We start from the raw sequence: 25,319 nt of genomic DNA, 5'->3' as shown, positions 1-25,319 counted from the left end.
TGTAGCAAGTGACCTAATTCTTAGAAATTATAAATTATAGCAAAAACTCTTCGTTAGGAGATTACAGAGATCAGATTACTAGAGATTACTATGCACAGCGACAGTAACATGACAAAAAATTAAAAAAAAATGTTCGTTTGCACTATTTATCTGCGAAATGGCTCGACCGATTTTGCTAATACTTTACGGAGAGCTCCAAGCGTAGTTAATGATAAAGGGAGTAATATAAGGCATACCAGACATAACATCTGGCGTCCCCTAGCGCTGACCCTGTAGAAGTGGCGTGGAATAAAAATTAAGATAACTGAGTAATATAGTATACTAGCTGTTCCCTGCGGTTTCACCCGAATTGCTCCGCTCCTGTTGGTCTTAGCGTGATGATGTATAATATGATAAATGGGCTATCTAATCTAACACAGAAATAATTTTTCAAATCGGACCAGTAGTTCCCGAGATTAGCGCGTTCAAACAAACAAACAAACTCTTCAGCTTTATAATATGTATTAGTATAGATTATGGGCGCGACAGAAACCATGCACAGTAATCCCCTCCGCATCACACTCCACGTTACGTGCCACCTATTGTACGAAGTGATGCTATTTTTATTCATTAAAAAAATGGCCAGGCTTTGTTGTCTGTGTAGGTGTATTTAAAAATACTTTTCAGATGCATTTAATAAATTACAATTCTATGATGATATAATAAATTACCAGGAAAAATAAAACTGCGAGTTGAAAACTGTTTACATACATTTTTATTCTTTTCAAAACTTCTATTGCCGATATATTTTTTTAGTTTACATTAATTAAGAAACCATTCAGTCGTTCATTGTTAGCACTTCAACCAGCAACTGTTATTATCACGTTCAACTCAATGTAGAATATCTACGAAAGTAGGTAAACATAATAAAAAAACTTTATCTACCGCTAAACCAAACGTCTATAAATTATACAATTCAAATTCATGCTTTTACTTTTAGTTAAAACCGCTCTCACAACATTACACAGTAGTAAATGCGAACTAAATATCTATAATCAGATAACAAAACTAATTGTTAAAATACAATGAGCATGTTATACTTTATAAAATTGCATGTTTTATGAAACTGTAACTTAAAATTATTTGTCATGTTAAAAGGAACGACAATGAAGAAAAATTTAGCCAAAATAAAATATTGTGGGTAATAACTAATAACGCAGTTTAGCGCCTTTTTACCAGCGACCATAGACAATAAAAAAAGTTTACAGCCCAATCTTTGGTTAGTTATTAACCGTTTTGTTTGCATTTCATAAATGTGTTTTACGATTAGGCCGCAATTGTCATAATTGCTTATTTACCCGCTTTAATACCGTGGCCTAAAAAGCTTAGAAAATAATGTAATGATCTAGTGACCGATGTACTCCAGGACATGTAGGTATGATCTAAATTATTTTAATAGAATATAAAACTTTAATTCATAATACATAATATATGAAACAGTGGCACGTTATTGTTGGGATATGTTTCCTTTGGGAGAAACTAATTAAATATCTATGATAAAGTATAGGTAATATACCAAAGAAATAGACGAATCATTTCTCATGGAAGTCATACACAAATTATACTATGCAAATATCTATACGTTTTTCATTCGGATAACTGCGTATGTTTCACACATAAATATATAAAAAAAAAATTGGAAACGTAAAAATATTTATTAGAAAACGATATCTCATAATAAACAATTATAAAGCCATTCTTTCGCCAGAATAATTAAGTAAGTACTAGATATTCTGGTTAATTAGCACTTAGCAGTTATAATTTTAAATAATCAAAATCATCCTTATTCTGAACATATTTTGTGCACAAATCGCACTTTTAAATTTAATTTCCGTATCTTTTTTTTATGAGTCCCAAATAGACCTTATTCAATATAACTTGTAACGTGACCAAAACGAGATAACATTTTTTAACATACTTTTAGTCTTAGACCATACTAAATTTCCAATGAGTAAAGGCCTATTCTAACTAGAGCGGTATGCGCTACCGCCAAACTGGGTTGCGGAACAGTTTGAATAGGCCTTAATATAATAATTAAGACAATCGTTACATATCGTTAACTAATAAATGAGGCTCATTCAATATTAAAACTATCCTCGTGAAAAACGTCATTTCACTGGCGCATTGTCAAGTAAATCTAAGTTATTCTATATTTACACCTAATCTATAGAACATCAATACTTTCAGAATCAGAATTGAGTGACCTATTATAATTTTTTCAGGTATGTATTTTCTATATATTTAGTCCCAAAAGAACTAGCATATATTTATTCCATCTCCGTTTCATTGAAATTGTCAATTTTTTTTGAAACAACTGCCTGAATAAGGAGCGTAATAATTTAAATTCTACAGCAAGTTTTTATGTTTTCATAGTGTTTTGTAGTCATTATATATGCAATAATGACTCAGCGCGATACATTTAATAAATGTAATTTGCAACTCTTCCATTCCTTTTGATGTCTTGTTAGAAACAACTTAATTTTCTGTTTGTTTTGTAAAAAGAAATCTACCATTCAAGCTACACAAGTAAAAGATAACCTCAATTCCATTTATTTACTGAAATTAATAAGTGTTCTAAGTCTGTCCGTTTACACCTACCGTTAGATATTAGATAACAATTTAGGTACTAGATTTAAAATTGTTTACTACATTACAAGATGGGATAATTTTCATTTAAATAGTATTCAACAACATGGCACTTTAATACGAAATCGAGAAACACTTAGAAGGTATAATTAATTTTCATAGATTCTTAATAATTAGATTTAATGAGTGGAATATAATAATTTTGTTCATTATTGTTGCTTTCGTGTTAAGTATGAGGATTCAAATTTGGATGCCATTTTGGAAGATACGAGTTATTCGGTACATTATTATTATAATAGGTAGGTACTATAAATTTCAATCAATCGCAGGCGGACATTTAAATATATTGACAAAATTATTATATTCTTATAATCTTGAATTACACACCTTATAATATTGGTTAAATTATTGTTGTTACAAGTGAGCTATGCCAACGTTAAATCTAAAAATTTCAACGGACGGACAACTACATCTACGTATATTATTCATTAATTACACGAAACTTGATAAAATACAGCAAAATTGTTGGGGTTTTATCATACATTTGCATTTGACATAATGAATTTTGACTTTGAGACGATTTGAAGAGATTCTCCGAAAAAATTTTTTGTATTAATTATTTAAGAAAAGTGTTGTTAAAATATCACAATATCTTCAAAAATATCGTAGTCAAATTTATAACTGATTATCCGGCTCGAAGGACCAATTGCTAATGTATGCCAAAGATTTCGTCAACGAGTACGTCGTGTTTTATTTCTCACATTTTTTTGACAATAAATTACAGTTAATAAATATGTTAATATTGTAATTAGACGTCCCTTTCATTATGCCAACGGAAATGAACATACTATTTCAATGTAGGAACTATAACTTGAGCAGCCGCAAACTAAATGAGAAACTTATCGCTATTGCTTCAAAATTTAGCCTTCAAGTCTTATGTTTAAGGCACAACTATTTATTTTTGATAATGAATAAAAATATTCGATGTGTACACGTGAAATGTGCGTAGCTAGTCTATAAATAATGCTCAAGCGCCTTAAATTATTTATGAATTAATAATTACATTTAATAAAATTAAGGGCTGATTTTTCAATCCTTGGTTAAAACTTATTACTAATTGTCCGTATTTGACAGTTTACAAGTGACATTTTAATATTATAGTGTAATACTTTATTGGACGGGTTTTAACCAAGAATTGAAAAATCGGCCCTAATTAGAATTAAACTCATATCAGTGCTGTCACTTCAAGGCACCATTTAGCTTACTATTGGGTTGCATTACACAGTATGAGACAATTTAGAAGAATATTTAATTTAGAGAAATTAAATGTTGATGAAAAATGTTTTAATGACTGCCATAGTGGGTAAATTTTAATTATTGTCTGTTAAAAACAAATGTTATCTTTTTAAGTAATATGTCGGATTTGAAAAAAAATAGTTGTTTTTATTAAATGTAAGAAATAACTAAAGTTTTAAAAGTGCTCATCTTCAGCAGTTATTCAATCCGTTTTTTTCTATATATTTTAGGTGTCACAAATTAAAATACCGCAAAGAAAATAGAAACTCCTCAGATAAAAAGAGCATGTGTGAGGAGCACACGTGTCAGAAGTGAAACTTCTTTGGCAAGTTTCAAAGATACCAAAATCGTCGCCTTATTCCATTCACGTGACGGTATTGCCATGAAATTTTACTCTCAACGTGCCTTAAGAAGTTTCACTTCAAAAACATGATTTATAAAATAAATTCATGATGAGAATTTCCACGTAATTAAAATATAAGACCATTTAAGCGGCGTTCAAACCAACTCCTTATAATAAAACCTAATTCATAATCAGTTATCCTTATTATTATAATATTAATATAATATATAACTATATTGTCAATTCGATGCGTCAGTTTTGTACTTTAAAGTTTTTAATTATAATGTAAATTTCAATTCATTCTCTACACATTGTTTTACACTGCGGAATTTTCAATAAACGATTTTGAAAAACTTTCAATTTCAAAATTGCTATACTTAAAGTATATTATTTAGAATTAATACATGTCTTATCTTCAAGATCTTAACATAAACGTTTAACTTCTCAGTTCCAGTACGCGAAAACTACCCGACAAAAAAACTGAACTAGAAACTAAATGAAATAAATACAAAACAACGCATCGATAACCAGTCGACAATGCGCCAAACTTATCGTTAGCTAAACGTTAAACTTAATACTAATATAACGCACAACACTTTTGTCTGTTCGTCTGCATTATTGCAGCGCCTCCTCTGTGAAAGAAATAAGTACATTTTAGTATGAAAAACTTTACTCTGAAATATTTTTGATATAGTGTTTAATGCATATTAATTTGTATGTTGTTTTAATGCATATTTTATACTAGCTGCTCCGCGCGGTTTCACCCCCGTGGCTCCACTCCTGCTGCCCGTAGCGTGATGAAATATAGCCTATAACCTTCCTCGATAAATGGGCTATCGAACACCGAAAGAACTTTTCAAATCGGACCAGTAGTTCCCGAGATTAGTGCGTTCAAACAAACAAACAAACAAACAAACTCTTCTGCTTTATAATATTAGTATAGATTCAATTTTTGTAATTTAAGAAATGCTGGTATTTGTATATTTTTGTCGAATGCAAAAACAAGTGTACAGGCCTGGGTGAGTCAGTGCCAGTTAAATCTTTGCTATTAATGCATCATATGCTGTAGCATTTTAAATAATTATTTAGTTCGTGTTGTGCTATCATGTTTGATGTTGTATTATATCAATATAATAATGTTATGTAGTGTCAACACGTGTAATATTGTGTTGTGTCGTGTTACAGCACTATGTCGTGCAATAAGCACTATTATGTGTTGCAGTATTTGTATACTGTGAATGTGTAGTGTCTTGTACTATCATCTAGTGTTGAATAGTGCGGCGTTCTATGGTGTATTGTTCCACTTTTCAAAGTGTCGTGTAGTATGGTATAGGGTGGTGTGGTATAGTGTGATGTAGTGTCGTGTCGTGTGGTCTAATGTCGAGTAGTGTAGTGTTTCGCAGTGTGATGTAGTGTCGTGTGGTGTAATGTCGTGTAGTGTTGTGTTATGTGGTCTAATGTCGAGTAGTGTAGTGTTTCGCAGTGTGATGTAGTGTCGTGTGGTGTAATGTCGTGCAGTGTTGTGTTATGTGGTCTAATGTCGAGTAGTGTAGTGTTTCGCAGTGTAAATGTAGTGTCGTGTGGTGTAATGTCGTGTAGTGTTGTGTTATGTGGTCTAATGTCGAGTAGTGTAGTGTTTCGCAGTGTGATGTAGTGTCGTGTGGTGTAATGTCGTGTAGTGTTGTGTTATGTGGTCTAATGTCGAGTAGTGTAGTGTTTCGCAGTGTAAATGTAGTGTCGTGTGGTGTAATGTCGTGTAGTGTTGTGTTATGTGGTCTAATGTCGAGTAGTGTAGTGTTTCGCAGTGTGATGTAGTGTCGTGTGGTGTAATGTCGTGTAGTGTTGTGTTATGTGGTCTAATGTCGAGTAGTGTAGTGTTTCGCAGTGTAAATGTAGTGTCGTGTGGTGTAATGACTAATATCGTGTAGTGTTGTGTTATGTGGTCTAATGTCGAGTAGTGTAGTGTTCCGCAGTGTGATGTAGTGTCGTGTGGTGTAATGTCGTGTAGTGTTGTGTTATGTGGTCTAATGTCGAGTAGTGTTGTGTTATGTGGTCTAATGTCGAGTAGTGTAGTGTTTCGCAGTGTGATGTAGTGTCGTGTGGTGTAATGTCGTGTAGTGTTGTGTTATGTGGTCTAATGTCGAGTAGTGTAGTGTTTCGCAGTGTGATGTAGTGTCGTGTGGTGTAATGTCGTGTAGTGTTGTGTTATGTGGTCTAATGTCGAGTAGTGTAGTGTTTCGCAGTGTGATGGAGTGTCGTGTGATATAGTGTGGTGTAGTGTAATACAGTGTAGTGTAGTATAGTGCAGTGTAGTGTATAGTGTCGAACTCACGGTGCTATTGCGGCGTGGCGGGCGAGGAGGAGCGCGAGTGCACGGCGAGCGAGTGCTGCAGCGCGGCCGGCGTCAGCCATTCCCTAGCGTTACATATATATATTGTTTAATACGCGTGTTTTTGTTTGATACTAGCTGTGCTCCGCGGTTTTACCGGCAGGGCACCGCTCCTGTTGGTCTTAGCGTGATGATATATAGCCTATAGCCTTCCTCGATAAATGGGCTATCTAACATTGAAAGAATTTTTCAAATCGGGCAAGTAGTTCCTGAGATTAGCGCGTTCAAACAAAAAAAAAAAAACAAACTCTTCAGCTTTATAATATTAGTATAGTATAGATGAAATACAATAGAAATTAAATGGAAAAAATCTTTTTATTCAGAAAACGATATACTTAACGCATCTTTACGGCACGAGAAATTTGATAGTGACAAGTTGTATCTATTATATTTATGGTGAGAGGGACACGTTTGACATTAGCAACCTGTATAAAAAAGAGCAAGTATTTTATTTATATTAAGCTCAATTGCCACATTAATAAAAGTCTGCAATCATCATTGAGGCGGAAAGCGAACGAGCGAAGCGAACATATTATCACAAAAGCGAACGACCACCTTTATTATTCTGCTTTTAGAAATTACCATAGCTAATTAATAATTTGATTTAAAAATGGTTAATGACCATACATAGACAATCCATACTATTAATATTATAAATGCGAAAGTAACTCTGTATGTCTGTCTGTTACTCAATCACACCTAAACTACTGAACCAATTTTCATGAAATTTTATATGCAGATATTATGATACCCGAGAAAGGACATAGGCTACTTTTTATCCCGGGAAAATGACGCAATTCCGGAAATCCCACGGGAACGGGAACTATGCGGGTTTTTCTTTGACTGCGCGGGCGAAGCCGCGGGCGGAAACCTAGTTTTCTATAAAATATGAACATTTCAGATAAAATCTTGGCGATGCATGTTTAATACAGTATTGCATTGCCAATCGTTTAAAAAGTGAGATCACAGACAGAATTATATTTTAGCAATACTATTATTATATAAAGTATCCAAATATTTTAACCACGTTTCAAGCAAAAAGAGATATCCTTATTCAAAGTATAGATTTTGCATTTAAATTTGCAAAGTACTTACTTTGGTAAACATCTCTGTAAAAATGGCACACACGAGCTGACGTACGCGAGACGATTGACCCACGCGGGTATGTCTTTGTCGCATAGCGCCTGGAAATAATAATACATCATTAATTAAAGCTATACAGTCAACACATATTAATACAGATATTATTTTCTAACAAACAACAAAAAACCGATAGAATTACACCTAATTAAAATGTCAAGCACCAGCTTACAAATAGAAAAAATAATTGTCATAATTGGTTGGTGATAAAGCCAAAAAAATGGTCGAATTGAGAACCTCCTCCTGTTTTTAAAGTTAATTTTAGACTTAAAAGATACAAACAATAGTTACTTTTTTCCAAAAAATTAATACTATTCTAATAAACTCAAACTCAAATATTTTGAAATAATATAAAAAAAAAAACATAGAATCGAAAAATTTATTATGTCGGATGGAAGATTTTTGAACTAAAATTTAAAAACTCAAAAGACTTAAATTCGAAGACACTATACAAATAAATTACAATAATTACTTACCAAACAAAAGGCGGATGTGAAATGATTACAATTATTGTTCATAAGGTGGTACCTGAAAGGAATAACAAAATTTAATTAGATTAGTTAAAATATATTTTGTGAAACGTATTGTATTTCTTCTTTCTAGAAAATCAACTCAGTTATAGAATATGTGATATGCCTTTATATATATATTTTTCATTCTACCCACATTTTTTGTAAGCAGCATATACATATTTCTATCTATTTTATAGCAAAATATGAAAAAAAAGAGCGCGTGTCATAAGTAAAAACTTCTTTGGCAAGATTCAAAACTAAAATCGTCGCCTTACTTCATGACGTGACGGTATTGCCATGACGCGACCTTGAAATTTTACTCTCAACGCGCCTAAAGAAGTTTCAATTCAAAATTTGATTTGTAAATGTGTAGACATACTAACCTATCGCCCCGGAATTGCTTGCCCAGTTCAGTGACGAGCCGGCGCACCTCCTCTTCGCTGAAGTCCGTATATCCTATATGTACACTTTGTCTGTAAATCATAATGTTGTTTGTACACTTAATGTAACACTATTATTATTTAAACTAAGTATGTGTGTGCTATTCTTAAAGAAAAATAAAGTAATAACTATAGTGGTAATGTTTATAATATCTGTTCATTCTTTTTTAAGAACAATTTCTGAATCGTTATAAGTTACAAAGTTTAATGTTCTTTTTTACGATTTAATCGGTCTGATTTCCCGCCGTGTAGCCGCCGTACGCCCACTCCAAGCCATGAAATTGCACCGTGTTCTTACACCAAATTCTAGAACGTTCTAGAACATTTCCCGTAGAATTTTCTAGAACATTCGCTGCCCAAGCCTTACCTAAACCGAAACTGGTCGCCGAGCTCACGCTCGTCGCGCGGTGTTATCTCGAACACGCCGGTAAATGCGTACGGGTGACCACCATACGCCCACTCAGAGCCGTGCACTTGTACACCGCTGTGGAACACGCCCACGCCAGCGCCAGCCGTGTACCTATAGAACACCATAGATAATAACTGAGTGGCTTGCATGATGCTATAGACAAACTCAAGTTTCTTGTAGTTATAGCGTCACATCATACCATAGACGATCTTAATTTAACGACACGGTGTAGACATAGCTTCAAACTATACCATAAAGCAAACTTAAACTTTTGTGGTATGGTTAATGTTTATGGTGTCACAGCAGCATAGACAATCCTAATTTTCATCTATGAATGCTTAAAAGTTAAGTTGACAGTAAGTCAAAATACTCTTCTATATGTAGATTTACCGTAATAAGCGTACTTAAGTACATTACCGTACCATACTGAACATAGATTTCTATCTTCAGGGAAGCCAGGCTTATAGATGGCTATTTGCAGAAATAAGATCGAGACGACTTGTGTTTAAGCGTTCATGCTCGATTTCTTATAGCAGTAACTGAATGTCGTGGACCTTTTCTTTATATCATTTTAAACGGAAAACTTAAGGGAAATGATAGATATCTACTATTATTTTTATCAATTCGCTAATGTTTCGTCTATGTACTGATATGTTAGCGACAAAATAAATGATAAAAGTATGAAACTGAATTTCGGCTTGTAGCTCATTCATATCGATGCATACAAAATTTTAAGGACGTCTAGAAACGTATTTTTGAATCGTATTTAGTAATTTGGTCTAAACTAGTATCTGTCACGGGTTGAATTCGATATATGGTAAGAATTATCCTACAATACCTCCATCTATATACATACATCTACAATACCTTCATCTTCCTATCAATACCTCCATCAAAAAACCCTCGATACTAACTTCACCATATTGTAGAAGTTTCCTCAAAATTTGTTTCCTCCTTAATTTGTAGGAATCAAATTAAGAACCTTCATACTTTAATGTATCGTCTTTTTTCCCATACTATTTTCTAGAAGCTTCTCTACTCACCAATTGGTCCAATACATGTCGTACACGTTGAGCACGACCGGCGCTTGTCCGGGCTTCGGCGGCCGCGGCTCGTTCCGCCGCGGCAATAGGGACATGCACGACGGGAACATCGTGCAAATGCCGCACGACTGCAATTATCATGCTCATTACTACTAGAATCTATAGTATAGATTATTCATTGGTTAGTGTGGTACTATGCGATCTGAGAATAGGAACGATTCAGCGCCATTTTGTGACGTCAGAGGTGTAAATTAAAACGAATAAACGATCTAAGTTAAGCATTTTAAGAAAGAGTCAGTAGAACAAGAAATGAATCTAATTTTTCAAATTACAATATTTTCTGATTTACAGGTCATCGGCGTTCCTATTCTTAGTTAAATCGCATTATACTTCAACATTATAGAACTGAAGTGGTTCTGTAATCTTCGTTTTGCTACATGTAAATAGCTCTTCTAACTCCTGTGGGCGGACACATGACTTTCCAATTAGAAATATTTCGGATGCAAATGATTCAAAAAGATAAAATGGCACGTCGAGTAGCATTTGAATTTAAAATTGTTGTTTATTAATTTTAAGATATCTTATCCCAAAATCAATTTTCCGATGGGAAACGCGTCCGTGACATAATTGCCCATTTATCATTAGAAATCTTCCAGACCACTTAAGTTCCTAGTTCATACAGTAAATTGAATATTTGCGTGTTTAAACTATATCAACGTTTAACAAGTAGCAGGTGACAGTGCTCTATTCTAAGCAACATCAAGTTTCGAATCTTGTATATTTAATTTACATGATAACACATTATAGTTTTGATTTAAACCTTACGGCGACACCTTTTCACAACATGTTCTGTTCTGGAATGATATTTAATTCGTGTTCTTATTATTCTTATTTACTCGCAAAGCAGATATAGGTGTTCATGCATGAAGTAAGGTAAAATTAATACGCATGCATTACAATCTTAATATTGTATTACAACTAGGTACTACGTGGAGATACATATTTCATCCATCTATCTTTATATTATTCAGAAGAGTATTTATAATGCATAAATTAGAAAGCTTCTGATTTTTTTTTTCAATAAGAGAACGCTAACTTATTCCCACTAACATTTCAAATATTTTATTTTGTTTCAGCCCGGGTCAAAAAGGAGTTCGAATAGAAGAAAATAGTAATATAGTTTGATTGAAACAAAATACAGGGATGTGGGAAATATAAGAAAATAATCCGATTTGCAAACGGCATAATCAGCTGTTATCGATTGTTCTACCGAAGATGACCAATGCGGGTAGATAAACAATACCAATAAATAGACTTTATTATTCTACAATACAAATGTCGATATGGTATAATGTCTTAAATTATTATGAAACTAGATTTCCGCCCGCGGCTTCGCCCGCGTTTGCAAAGGATGCGGATATGTAGTTCCCGTTCCCATATGATTTACGGGATAAAAACTATCCTATGTGTTAATCCAAGTTACCCTCTATATGTGTGCTAAATTTCATTGTAATCGGTTCAGTAGTTTTTACGTGAAAAAGTAACAAACATCTATACATCCATACAAACCTTCGCATAAATAAACTGGGTATTATTTGAATTTATAACACACATGTGTAGGACGAACTACGATGATTTATAAATAGATATACTTCCAAGTACTGCAAAAATCACAGTCTGAGATTATTAATGTGTTTTCTGAAGGATAGACTGTTATGACTAAACAGTTATGCAAGTGTCTGTTAATCTTTCTTTAGTAAGTTATTTAAAAATTTGAAATATTATATCACGGTTAGACGTGCATTAAGACTATACGCTAAATTCTGGACCAAGATTGATAACAAGATCATGTAGATATTTCTCTGATAAGAGATCATTTAAATTTATCAGTTTTTGCTATTTAGTCTTACTCCAATATATTTTGGACTTCTAATACTTTTAAGGAAACAGATGATTCTATACATAGTTCTACATCTTACGTGCAGAAAGGCATTTTCTACTCCATATAGCAATCTATTCACGCATGCAAAGTAATTAACATAAATGCATTCAGTCATTATGTTTAAAAGAATAATGAGCATGACCTAAACGTCATCGTGAATAGTTATCTGCTGAGCAATAATGACATGCTTCACGATGCAAGGATTTTAGTATCTGTTTAACTTATGGATATTGAGTACTATGCTAAAGCCCTATAGGTATGCTAAGTGCTGTTAGTCATCATTTCTCTTTCTCCAATTGTTGGTAAGTTATTGCGTGGGCACAGTAACCTTTAAAAACGTAACCTTAAATATCGATTTTTATTATAGAAGCGATGTAGTCAATATTGTAGTTTCATTAAATATAACATATTCAGAAGCACATGTTAAAGTTTACACAAATAGTTAAGGATTTAGGACAAACGAATAATATAACATTTAATAAGAAAACATTTGGTATGGAGCGATCTCGCTCCGAACTGATGTTGTCCATATTTCTGTCCAGATTTCATTTACCATACACTATACGTAATATACTTTGTTTTGTTAAAACAGTTCCCACGAGTCACGACTGACGAAGACCGTTTTGTACACGGTTTTTGTAAATTTTCATGAGCTATCTTCAGATAACTATTAAAATACAAGCACAAGCTTCGTAATTTTATTACTATTTTGATCACTCATGCATTCTCATAATATTGCATACAGATAAATCTATAAAAGTTGGTTACAATGTTATTATGCTTGCGTTTTATGTTTTTGTTATCTGCTCTGCGATTGCTTTGTAGCAACATGACCTCCTTTGTCTGCATTCTATCTGTTTTAAGGGTTTTCTTTGTATCTGTAGGTATTTAGCAAGTGCTGTATAATTTATCGTTTTAAAGTTTAAACGTTCCTCTATAATTAGATTATTTTGAATGACAGCTATATTTTATAGCAAAAAGGATCGTAAGTTTGATCTATCAGCTGCATTTAAAAAAATCCGCTTCATTGATCAAATTATAATAATGAAAGTCTACAGACATAGAATAGAAATATTTTTCTAACCTTTTCGAAGGACGCGAACTTTGTTACAGAATTTACAATTATAATACGGCCATTATTTATACATTTCCAAGGGCATACGAGCTAGAACACAAAGCTGAATAATTTGCATAAATTGCTATAACAACGTTAATTCTGTTGACACCATCTTTAAGATAAATAGGCAGTTAACATGAAGAAGTAAAAACATAAAGCTTTTTAAATGCCTATTTTCATTCTATTCAGTCAATTTTATTATTGTTGTAGGTCTAGCGGACAGATTAAATAGTGATAAATAGGCACGATGCTATTTGGCTATCTAATCTTATGGCATATAGACAAGGGTTTAATCTATTGCCTAGATTAGATTGTGATGGTGATTATAGAATAAGGGATTATAATCGTATTCTATCAAATTTTCTTTAATTAGAAATGTATGCAATACATATTTTGGAAAGGTCATACGTTTTATGACCTTCCAAAAATTTAAAAATAATTGTGGTCATTCACATCTTGCAGGTTGAATGACCTACAATAAAACAGTTAACTAAAATTGTCCCACCAATTAAATTGAATACGTATATGAAAATATTAGTTAGAAAGACTAATTTGGTTACGAGTGAAGCGACGAGTAAAAATTAATTGCTGCTGACGTCTTTTTTTCTGCATTCTGAAGCAGTTCTTGAAGCAAACGATTAATATTGTTGTTTCTTACTTGTTCTTTTTCTATAATATTTTCATGCTCTTCTGCGGAAACGGAATAAGGAATCAAGATTTTCATGATTTGATGAAAATTCGATCTCTGAGTTGGAAAAGTAACAAAAATTTGTTTTATGTTGTTTATGTAGTTACGATTGAATAAACTCAAATGTAGTTATGTTCACGAGCTCTTGAATATAAAATACTATAACATTTTCAGTATTTCAGTCATAAAAAGCCGGCATTACAAAGTGACACACCATGATTAAAAGCTCAGCAATAATGCCAAGGCAACCACTTGACAGTGAACGCTAGACGCGTTTCAATCCGTTATCGATAAGAGAATGACGGTGACCCAGCGATAACAATGGTTTTTAGGTTGAAAAGTTGAATGTAACATTATTTTATATAGCTTTTTACCATAATATAGACGCAGGAGAGGCATATTTGTTTCATTTGTAAACACGTATTAACTTATTTGTCCCAGTACTATGATGATTACAACGGTGAGTATCGGCATTTGAGACATTTTAGAGATTTGTATTTCGATTTAGTTTAGTGCTAAATAAGCGAATGTATCGAGTTACGAAAATATATTGTATAAGTATGTTGTCGTTACGCTTAGAGCATAATCTATATTATGTGTCAACGTAAAGTAAACATATATGTAAACTTGTACTCACTTCTACGAGTGTAGTTAAAATCAATGTTACATACATCGTACGAACCACCCTTGAACCTCCCTGGCAAAGTGCTGAGGTGAAAACGTATTATATTACAAAGAACGTGTCAATACAACGAGACAACCTTTTCAGACTTGAAATAGAGGTTCTTACAAACGTTACTATTGTTTATCACACACGTTCCTTGAATGTACTGCTATAAGCTATTTAATTTTTAATTTTAAACAATATTTTTATTCAGGATACCATTGGATAGAACTTCCTCCGAGAATAAGGAGTTCACAAAATAGATTTCAAATATACAGTTAATTTATTTGGTTACAAAAGGGAGACGCTATAATCAACGACCTAAAACAAGGCAAATTCAAGACAGGATTGAAGATTCAAATTGAATTGATTTGGAAGGGTTATCTCAGAATCGACTTTCTTGTCGGAAAGTTTCTGTTCCCTATAGAATTTACTAAACAATACTGTCCAGATGAAGATGCGACACATTTCAAAGTTATTTTTTTTATCCCAGCAAATGTTATAAGTAATAGTAATAAATATAAACGTTTCGTTTATTTATGAATTAATTCAACCTGAGAGTATCAAATGCACCCAAAATCCGCTATATTTCCGAAGACCTAATTAATACAGACACAGACTTATATACCAAGTTCAACTATTTGCTCGTGGACAATTTATATCCAAATAACTGAAGAAACTTCTTACTTCTCCGTTAATGGAATATCGACCCTTACTTTTATGGCCTAATAAAGTAGAAGTTCATAATCGCGATACACATGCCCGCTGATGTGATTTATAATATAGCATTTTAGGGAGTATTGTCCCAGATTTCGGCCATGAGAGAAAGGGATGATATAACCCATTTGTAGCAATAATACAATAGCGTCTATACACTCGCTACATAAAGCAGGGATGTTATCATACTCACACACAAAGTCACGTCACAAAGTCATTAATTATTTTCTAAAATATTTGTTTGTAATTAACAATTGTTTCTTTTTCTTTTTTTTTAGTTTTATATCCGAATCTTATGAAAATTGATCAATCGATCGTCATCCTACTGATGGTTGAGGTAATCAACCATCAGTAGGATGATGATCAAATTAGTAAATTTCAATGTGATGGATCAGTCCAGTTCAATAAAATTTAATCCATGTCTTACGTATTCTCTTATTATTCATAAGCATATCATTGTGTTGTTTGGCTCAATAAATCTTTTTGTATTGTATTATTATTGTATTTCTTTAATTGAATCTTTGTCACAATATTCCTACCACAACCCTTTAAGAAAAAGAATAAGCAACTAAACTACTATCTCTATCGCAGACGAATAAATCAGATTCATTATTAATGTGTACTGAATGACAAGAAATATTCGATATCTGGATAACGGCAACGGAATGGTGTCCTGAATTTGGGTCAAATAGTTTGTAGGTCGCAACTATTGGGTCGAGTTTAATTCAATTAATAAAGTGAATAAGACAAAATCATCCACTTTGTTAATTTTGATTAAAGATTTATTAGTCTCGTGGTATTGTGCTATGAATTTGGATCACGTTATGAGACCTTAATTATGAGAAAATAATAGGCTTAGCTTTAAAAGTTTGTAAGGTATTTATGGTAATTGAGTAGACAATACATTTAGAAGATTAGATAAGAGGGTAGTTAAAACATACGCTACGAATTGAGTGCCATTAAACTTTTTGGAAACGTCAATAAAAAAAATATCCGAAGAGATACAATATAGGACAAAATTTATCCTCACATTTAACCGCTTAGCGATAGCTTGCGGTTTCAGAAATCTTAATCAAGATTACAAAGTAGTCAGCAAAGTGGAACTTTAATAAAAAGTAGTGGCTTGCATTACAATTGATATATTTATAGCTGCAAATAAAATGTATTTCGTCATCATTATCATTGTTACACTTGAGAGCTACTTTGCTTGTATCAATGCGAATACTCGTATTGTTTGAAGTCAGTGTATGACGGTATTTTTCATGAGAGAAATGCTTATTTTTCTTGTGAAATTATCTTGAAAAACATCACTCTAAAACAACACCGTTTCATTATTTTATAGACCGTAAACAAATACGACATGCTATTTCTCGTAATCAAAGCTAATAAAATGAAATAGAATATAAATTAACAGAGCACGAATGTAATTCTAACAATTAAATTAAATAGTTATTTTAACGCTGAAAATGATTGGAGTCAATTAAAACACAATATTCCTGAATCCGCATCTACAATCTATGTCAGACATCGCACAAGACAGTCCTTATCATTTTTATGATAGAGCATCTTTTTTTAGGTCAAAGGACATTTTTATGTTTCAACTCCCGGTTTAAAATTCGAAGTACATTTCAAAAGATTCCCGCTGAAAGGCCAAAAAGCCAGCGCTCAAGTACTCGCCTATCAACGGTTTCAGATCAAGCACAGCACTATCGCTACGAGCGCGCATAATGAGTATCACTCATCTCTCAACTTTAGCATTTATTATGTAGGCCCTCCGTTGAACCAGAGCCAAGACTACAAAAGGCAAAACTCTCATCTATACGAATATTATAAAGCTGCAGAGTTTATTTGTTTGTTGGTTTGTTTGAACGCGCTAATCTCAGGAACTATTGGTCCGATTTGAAAAATTCTTTTGGTGTTAGATAGCCCATTTATCTAGGAAGGCTATATTTTATCATCACGCTAAGACTACCAGGAGCGGAGCGCTACGGGTAAAACCGCGAGGCATAGCTAGTTTATTAAGTTGGCTCTCCGTTGAACCAGAGCCAAGGCTACAAAAGGCAAAACTCTAATACATAAATATGAATAGACGCGAAATGGCAGTACGTTCAATCCCATTTCAATTTTCAATGGACCTTAATTAAGTGTATTTATGTTTATCCTTTGAAACATCCGCTTTTATGTTATTCACAAAGAAAGACTGAATAGATTTTGACTCGTTTTACTTTACTTTTATGTAGAAACCTTGACGTTTGAATTTAAAATATTCTGCGGTGAGTTATATTTAGATGGTTACTTTTGTGTAGAGGGACAGGAAATAACTAAATATGACTATCTTTCTTCTTTCTAACCGTTTGGTAAAAATATTGAATTACAGAAAACAAATTCCCAATCTATAAATCTTCATTAAGCTCCTTGAATATATTTGGCTTAAATTTTATTTTTTTCAATGCTATTACTGGGTCTCCTACTAAAGATCAGTCTTATCGTCTTTGGTGAAACTCACATTCACCTGGCCAAATAAGGCAGCATTATTCTAAATTGTTAATGTTTCTACAATTTAAACTGTGATTATTAAATTTAACAAAATACTTATTATACGAAAACAACAATTTATTTTTTTACCATAACTTAAACCTCAAGCTTTATTAGGTGAAGAACACCAAATATATTTTTAGTTCGTACTTGACCGATTTTATGCTTAATAGGCATTTCAAGGGTTGCTCACAGCGTGGGCGCCAAAATTACTTCGTAACCATACAAATACGTTTTTATATCAGTGAATAGTCAGTAGCTGTCCAATAAGACGATTCATGTATGATTTTCTAAGAATAGTCCCGATTTTTTTTTAGAATTTAGAAAATTTGATTACGAGGCGGGATTTGATTTGGGACTTTTTTCGTGTTTTTTTTTTTATTTTTATTTGTCATTTATTTGCATTAGCATTTTTTATTTTTAATGATAAAAACTACAAAAAAAGCTTATAAAACAGCGTCCTCTTAAATATCTCTGTATATTTTTCAGTCTTAGAAAACGTTTTTGTCGTTTCCTACGTCTCAATAGTATGCACAGAACAGTAAGAACATAATAGAAGTGCTATAATGTCATAATTAGTATGAAAACCAGTGTCGCCAAACCCACACATTTAGGCTAAGCACGCACCACGATTTTAATTTTTGCGACACGATTTCAGAATCGCGCTGTAGAAAATCGCAGAGAGTACGGTGCGCGCACAGCGATAATTTAATAGTGATCCTTACTCACTTTCATCGTGGATTTCGTACAAGTTGCTTGTCTTTATTTACTACTTCGGAGGATAAGAAGAAAAAAAAAGAAAATTCGTCTATATTGGACTCATTCTTTTACAGCAGATAGAATTGTCAAAGGTTTATTTTATCCATACTAATATTATAAATGCGAAAGTAACTCTGTCTGTCTGTAAATTTGGTATAGAGATATTTTGATACCCGAGAAAGGACATAGGATCGGTTTTATCCCGGAAATCCCACGGGAACGGGAACTATGCGGGTTTTTCTTTGACTGCGCGGGCGATGCCGCGGGTCAGAAATACAATGTCTTCGGATGTATCCAAAAAAATTCTTTGGCTATTATAGAATGAAAATTCCGCCAAAAGGCCGCCCTTTGTGCTTTTTTATTTTTTTTATTTTTGTAACCTTTATGTATATTTTGTTTCTTGTACAATAAAGTGTTAAATAAATAAATAAATTCAAACCATTGACTGATTACTGAGTTTATGTTTACTAAACAGTACCTACCTATACCACTACGATGTTTACTGTTGGACAGACGAAACACAAGTGAAGTGCCTGCCGGGCCCGAGTGTGTGATTTTATTATCGCAGTGCGCGCGGTACCATACAATTTCATATTCTGCATTTCATTTTGGCGACAATCGCGTCGCGAGCAGTCGCAGCAAAATGTGACAAATCACAATTTTAAAATCGCTGCGATTATTTAAACGCATGTGCGCGCATTGTCATAGTAACTCATACGTTGTATTTCTGCGATAAAATAATCACGCTGCATAAAGTCGTGGTGCGCGCTTAGCCTTAAACCGATAGTTATACAGTACACTACAAGTAAACTATGCCTTTGATTGGACAGCTTAATTTGAGTAAAAACCGACTAAGGTTATAAATTCAGCATTAAATCACTATGTTACGGTTTATTTTAGTATAATATCCCTAGGTATATTAGCTGTTTTGTTTCTCTTTGCTCAGAAATTCCAAATTCGAAAACATTCAGCTACTCCACAACAGAGGGCGTTAATTTTCGATAGATATAACTTTGAACCTCAACACATAGAAATAAGGTTGAAGTGTCACTCTAAATTAATGACATTAACTTGACATTAACCTGATGCTATGCTCTAAGGGATGTCAGCCTTGTTATCGATAATTCACAAATAAATATATTTTTGTGCATTTTTTTTTCTTTCTATTATATGAGTATAGGATAATGTGTCACATTTTGGAGTATGTTTATTACTACTAAGTACGTCTTTTCATATTATTATATTTAAATAAAAAACGGAATAGAATAGTATAAATCTATATTTACAAAACAAACAGAAAATACGCATTATTTTAAATCTTGGAACTGCCGTAGGTTTGATGTATCGGTGGCCTTTGTTAGACTGCTTATTGCTGTTCGGCATCCAGTTAACTCGTCACGTTGCATTTATTATCCATTTCTCTTTTAAATTAGGCTCTTTCGAAAATCTATAAATAAATAGGACAAATGAAAGCTAAGGAAAAATAGAATAAAATTTAATATTTATAATGTTTGTCTTTTCTAAAGTATCGATACTGTCGACATGCGCCACATGCATCACTAATCCAACATTCGTTTGTTTATTGCAATAATATTCCAGAAAGTCTTGTTTGCTGTTCAATCTATATTAGTACTTATTTCTTATGGATTAAGGTTCATTTTGACTTAATATTTTTATAAATTTTTGACAAATATGACGAGCGAAGTTGTAACGTAAAATATATTTAAAATAAATTAAAATAAGACTTACCGATGGTATGAAATGCCTCGATTGCTGATATTATTTCGTCTGCTATCATTTTTCCACTCTAATACCGAACAACACGCTCTAAATAATGAATAAATATGGAAATAAGGTTTGACAGCTGACAACCGACTCGAATATTTTTCTGCGCACAACTGAGAGCGAGTTAGGTGATCTTACCTTACTAGTGACACGTGGGCCACGCCCACATCGCACTTCTATGTTCTTACTGTTCTGTGATAGTATGGAACAAAATAAATGTTTGTAAATTTACTTAGTACGAAGTACGAACGCAACATCTCAATGAATTCTCATAGGAGAGACTCAAATATTTACTTATGCGATTCTCTAACATTTTGCTAGAGCTAAACTTGAGCTTGGAATAGGTAAACACTGAAATGTTTAGAAGAATTTGCCTAAACTTGCGGTGACTGCTCTAAATAAAAATTTATTTTAAATTAACCAAGGAATCTAATCTAGGAATCAAACAACCCAGTTTCAAAATTTAACCATGTACTTAAAAAAAAGATTATTGAAGCAATCAATAAGTAGGTAGCAAAATAACATATTTAGCTCTCATCACGTGTAACTATAGTAACAGCCAATACATCTTATTACAAATTTTGTTCACAAAGTTGTTACTAATAAAAATACGAAGGTATTAAAAAATTTAATAAGTAAATCCGTGAGAAAGAACACATGCACGCAAGTACTCTTATTAAAGGTAACCTTGGCCTGGTAATAATTAATTATATGTCTAGAATTTGTAGACTACTATAATTATAGGGTTTACTTTATCGTCTTTGTTTAGGGCGTAATTGTTGGGTATTGTTTTTTCTAATAACCTTGTTCTGATAGGTATATTTGAACCGTAATTTCTAGAATCTTGCTCAATACATTACGTATTGACAATAACAAAGGGACATACCTATTACACATCCCTAGCTTATAACAGGTACCTCTAATTGTTAATTTAGATTCTCGCGTAAGTTTGTAAGAATGGAAAGATTGAGTTTTTTTTTAATTCTTTCTCTATATATTATATGTAAACGGATTGGGATGAAAGCAAAGAATTCGACTATAGTCTGGAATAGCTCTTAGGCAAATTTTATGCGAGTATATCTGTATCAATATGCAATATTGAGGGTTTATAACCAACCAAAGTATCCAAAGTTTTTTTTCCTATACCTTTCATTAGGACCCTAAGAAATATAAAATATTTTACAATGACAAAAACTTAAAATATATATATGTATTTAATTTATATAAAGTCATTGTTACTTCTCGGTAAAACGTAATCTAGCGTCTATAATCTGCCTACAATAATAACCGTTGATAATTTGTTATTTATGTGATAGTTGATAAAAAAGAAAATTGTAGCGTCATGTGTAAATGAACAAGCACATATGGTTTGATACTTACGTCGAGATATTTGAATCTGAAAAAAAAAATGAAGCAATTTGACCTAACCATACCTTTTTCGGAGGTCTGTTTACATAAAATTTCTTCTTCATTTTAAAACTAACGAACTACTCACTGCACACAAAAAGCGCGGGAATAAAAAAAAAATTCTCACAACATTCAAACTTTGAATCACGTAAACACAAAACAGAAACAGTGTTGCTATTCAAAAAACTTGAATGCATTTAAAAAAGCCCAAGAACACCAGACCATTTTGTCTCATTTCCTTTAATGGACTTAGATAAGATACGCGCTCGGTTGTGGGGATGTCAATAATCCAGATTATTATCTGTATTTTTAATCTACGTTAATCAGACGAGCTCAAATTATCTGAGACGCTAATAGCCTGACCACTGCCATTGTTTACATAGCGAGATACTAAGCGTATTTGCATTGTTTACTTGAGATAATCATTTGAAGAATGGCTGTTGTTATCTGTAGCTGTTTTTTGTTATAAAGACGGCATTTTTTAGCTTTAAACGCGGTCCCGTTGGGGATCAGAGCAACACTTAGAATTAAACTGAAATCACTAGCTATCTCGGGCCGTATTATGATCTCTTATTTCCAGAAAACGCCGTGAATTGAACTGACTGGGAATAATACGGCCCCTGATCCTCAACCATGCAAGGGTAACAAAATATTAATAACTTCTTTATTTAAAGTAATGTATATATATTCATATCTGGTGTATATTCAGATTCATACATTATTTGCATAATCAAAAAATCTACTTTCATGATATCAACATTTTCTTTTACAATTTCATACATGCATACAACAAAATCAATTTGTACCCTCGTATAAGTTTGGAAATCTAATCCTCAGTTACCAGCGCACCATAATTGGCTTCAATTGTGTTCATTTAGATTGTACAATGTACATTTAATATCTATTTAGGCACTCTAAAGCTGTACAGTGAACTCAAGTTCTTAATTAGAATCTCCGTTAGATTCATACAAATACAATATCCATTTAGAGATACATCCATTGAGAGAATTTCAGTGATAATTAATTAGTTATTATTATTTACTTATCGTTTTACCAACTTATAAAGCCGAAAATATTTTAGTTAGGTTGATTGCAATTATTATAACTACTGGTTCAAATTGACACACATTTTCACATTTTTATCCTCAAAATACCATACCATAATAATAATATGGGTATTTTTATTTTGCACTTTATGTATAGATATTGAATTTGTATTCCAAAGTAACTAAGAGTGTAATGTCTGTTATAATTTGAAAATTCTGTAAAATTGTGCAATGAAGTTTAATTTTGATAATATTTATAGATAAGTTATTAACAACATTCACCATAAAATTTAATTTATCCATTTCCCTTATGTACACTACATTTTCCACTAATGAATAACAAAACTACCAACCACAGATTAAAAATATAGCATGCCAAAATAATTCCAAAAAATAGCCCTAGAAAAAAAAAGTGTACCATAAACAACTACACATCGATAACTAATTTTGTGTAAAAATAAAATACGTGCAGGACTATCTCACAGTTGGTCAAGATTTAATTGTGGTGTGTACAATATTTTAATTAAGAATATAAAGCTTATTGAGATATACAGTTAATGCCTCAGCCCCCGGAATCACAGACACAATAGAAAATCTATTGTGTTGTGGTCTCATTGGGCCGCTCCGTGGTCAATGGGTTAAACAATACACAAACATGCATATTATGTACATAGAAAAATATTTATATTTAAGAACATTTAAAATAACAATAAATAAATGTAAAAAATTATTATGTTATTATTATTATTATGAGCCATGGCTGTCCCACTGCTGAGCAAAGGCCTCTCTTCCCTCAATAAATGTAAAAAAAAAATAAAAAAAAAAAAAAAATGTACAAATTAGACAAACATCTGAATTTAAACACTCATTTAACACTTAACATGCGTAAAAAAAGTTTTGCCTCGTAAAAAAAGACATTGATAGCAAAAACTAAATAACAAGCAATCACCTTGTAGGCTTGCATTGGAATTTGCTGTTTCATCTAAAATGACTCTTACTTTGCACTTCCTTTGAGGTCAAACTGTACAGTTTATTATTGTATTATAATATATGCCTTCTTGGTTTAATGGTTAGTATTTTTTACACAAATTATATTAAAAAATAAGGTTTGATTCCCTTATTTTTAAGTAAATATATTGGATAGAGAAGCAATGCATGCACCATCCTACTGAAAATTGGTGGAATTTATACGGCAAATATTTTTATTTTACACTTTTTACAATTACACATACGTCATACATCTCTCACATACAAAACTCATCTACATCTCTAATCTCTATAATAGATTCATTTCAAAAAAGTAAAAATGAAGCTTTTATTTTGGAAGATGCTGTATCCTAAATATAATACAGATGTATATTTTTCATGAATATTGTACACACACAAAAAAATCTTGACCGCCTAACCTATTATACTGTACAGTGCTAACTACATTATTCTTACTAAATTCTGATTATCGTGAGGGTCCTCCTGTACAACGACCGGAGACTTTATCAACGGATCTCGGTCATTAGCCGAACGGTCTGGAGGCTCCCGTTCAGTACGGATACGGTGAACATCGCATTTCTTCATGTCTACACATACTTCTCACTGGACTGTGAATGTTTTCGAAGTATGATTGAATCTAGGTAAAACATGCGTAGGAAAAAGTTTCGAATAATTAAAGATAAGATTACAGTATCACGAACTAACAGGATACTAATATTTTCCTACGTTATTTTTAACAAATAGAAAGTATAAAAATATACATTTGCAAATTACATAAAAAAACATACCTCATCATCACTATCATGACTAAGTAATGGAGTAGTCTCCATATGTGCTAAAAACTTCACTAAAACTAATAAAATACTATCACTGCACGTAAACAAATGTTTTTGTTCAACAATGGTACAAACTACACTGAAACTTCATAATAAACCGAAAATGATAAACGATTTATAATCAGGCATAAGGAAAATGTATTGTATGCAAATCAAATAACTGACCATTAGCCGAAATAATATCAATACGCATAAACGAGCATGTGACTCAAAGTACTGTTGTATTCAAACCGATGTACGGCATTAAATTAAAGATTTACTCACCACAGTATGTTGCTTTGTAAACGGGCACTTTCCATAAATTTTAACACGATCTCAAATTATTAGCTTCGCCATTTGGAGCAACAATAGCTAAGCTTTTTTTAAAACTTATTATAAAAAAGAATAATATAAAAATTACACGATTTTGTAATTTTCGACAAAAAAAATCACAATTTGCTTAAACTTCCTTTCTGAAATTCTGACAAATATGACAATTTACGAATGCAGTTTGCAAATTGCACCGTCTAACAAAAACTTGTGACACAGATTATAAATCGTTTATCATTTTGGAGAATAGGTATGTGGCGAGATTTTTATTTACAAACTAATTGTTAATATAAATTGATTTGTTTAATGGTCTTCTATATGGAATTCCGG

The 25,319-nt window shown here is 32.5% G+C and overlaps 1 protein-coding gene across 7 annotated transcripts; it reads right to left on the bottom strand.

The window, feature by feature from the left end:
* Nucleotides 1-731: 731 nt before the first annotated feature.
* Nucleotides 732-25,130, bottom strand: LOC123703849 (deubiquitinase DESI2). Of its 7 annotated transcripts, none has more exons than XM_045652013.1 (9): nt 24,945-25,130; nt 24,633-24,765; nt 10,198-10,325; nt 9,113-9,265; nt 8,689-8,778; nt 8,270-8,321; nt 7,749-7,837; nt 6,597-6,679; nt 732-4,896 (listed from the first exon to the last, which is right to left on the bottom strand). In XM_045652013.1, exons 1-8 carry the CDS (start codon nt 24,977-24,979, stop codon nt 6,601-6,603), a joined length of 759 nt encoding a protein of 252 aa, XP_045507969.1. In that variant the 5' UTR covers nt 24,980-25,130; the 3' UTR covers nt 732-4,896; nt 6,597-6,600. The 7 variants fall into 7 exon arrangements, with proteins under 7 accessions (XP_045507969.1, XP_045507972.1, XP_045507973.1 ...); XM_045652016.1 differs by lacking the exon at nt 24,633-24,765 and adding an exon at nt 24,301-24,481; XM_045652017.1 differs by lacking the exon at nt 24,633-24,765 and adding an exon at nt 24,301-24,452.
* Nucleotides 25,131-25,319: the final 189 nt, after the last annotated feature.

This window comes from Colias croceus, chromosome 27 (assembly GCF_905220415.1).
Source record: "Colias croceus chromosome 27, ilColCroc2.1".
NCBI classification, from domain to species: Eukaryota; Metazoa; Arthropoda; class Insecta; order Lepidoptera; family Pieridae; genus Colias; species Colias croceus.
This window is presented reverse-complemented; position numbering and strand designations above follow the sequence as displayed.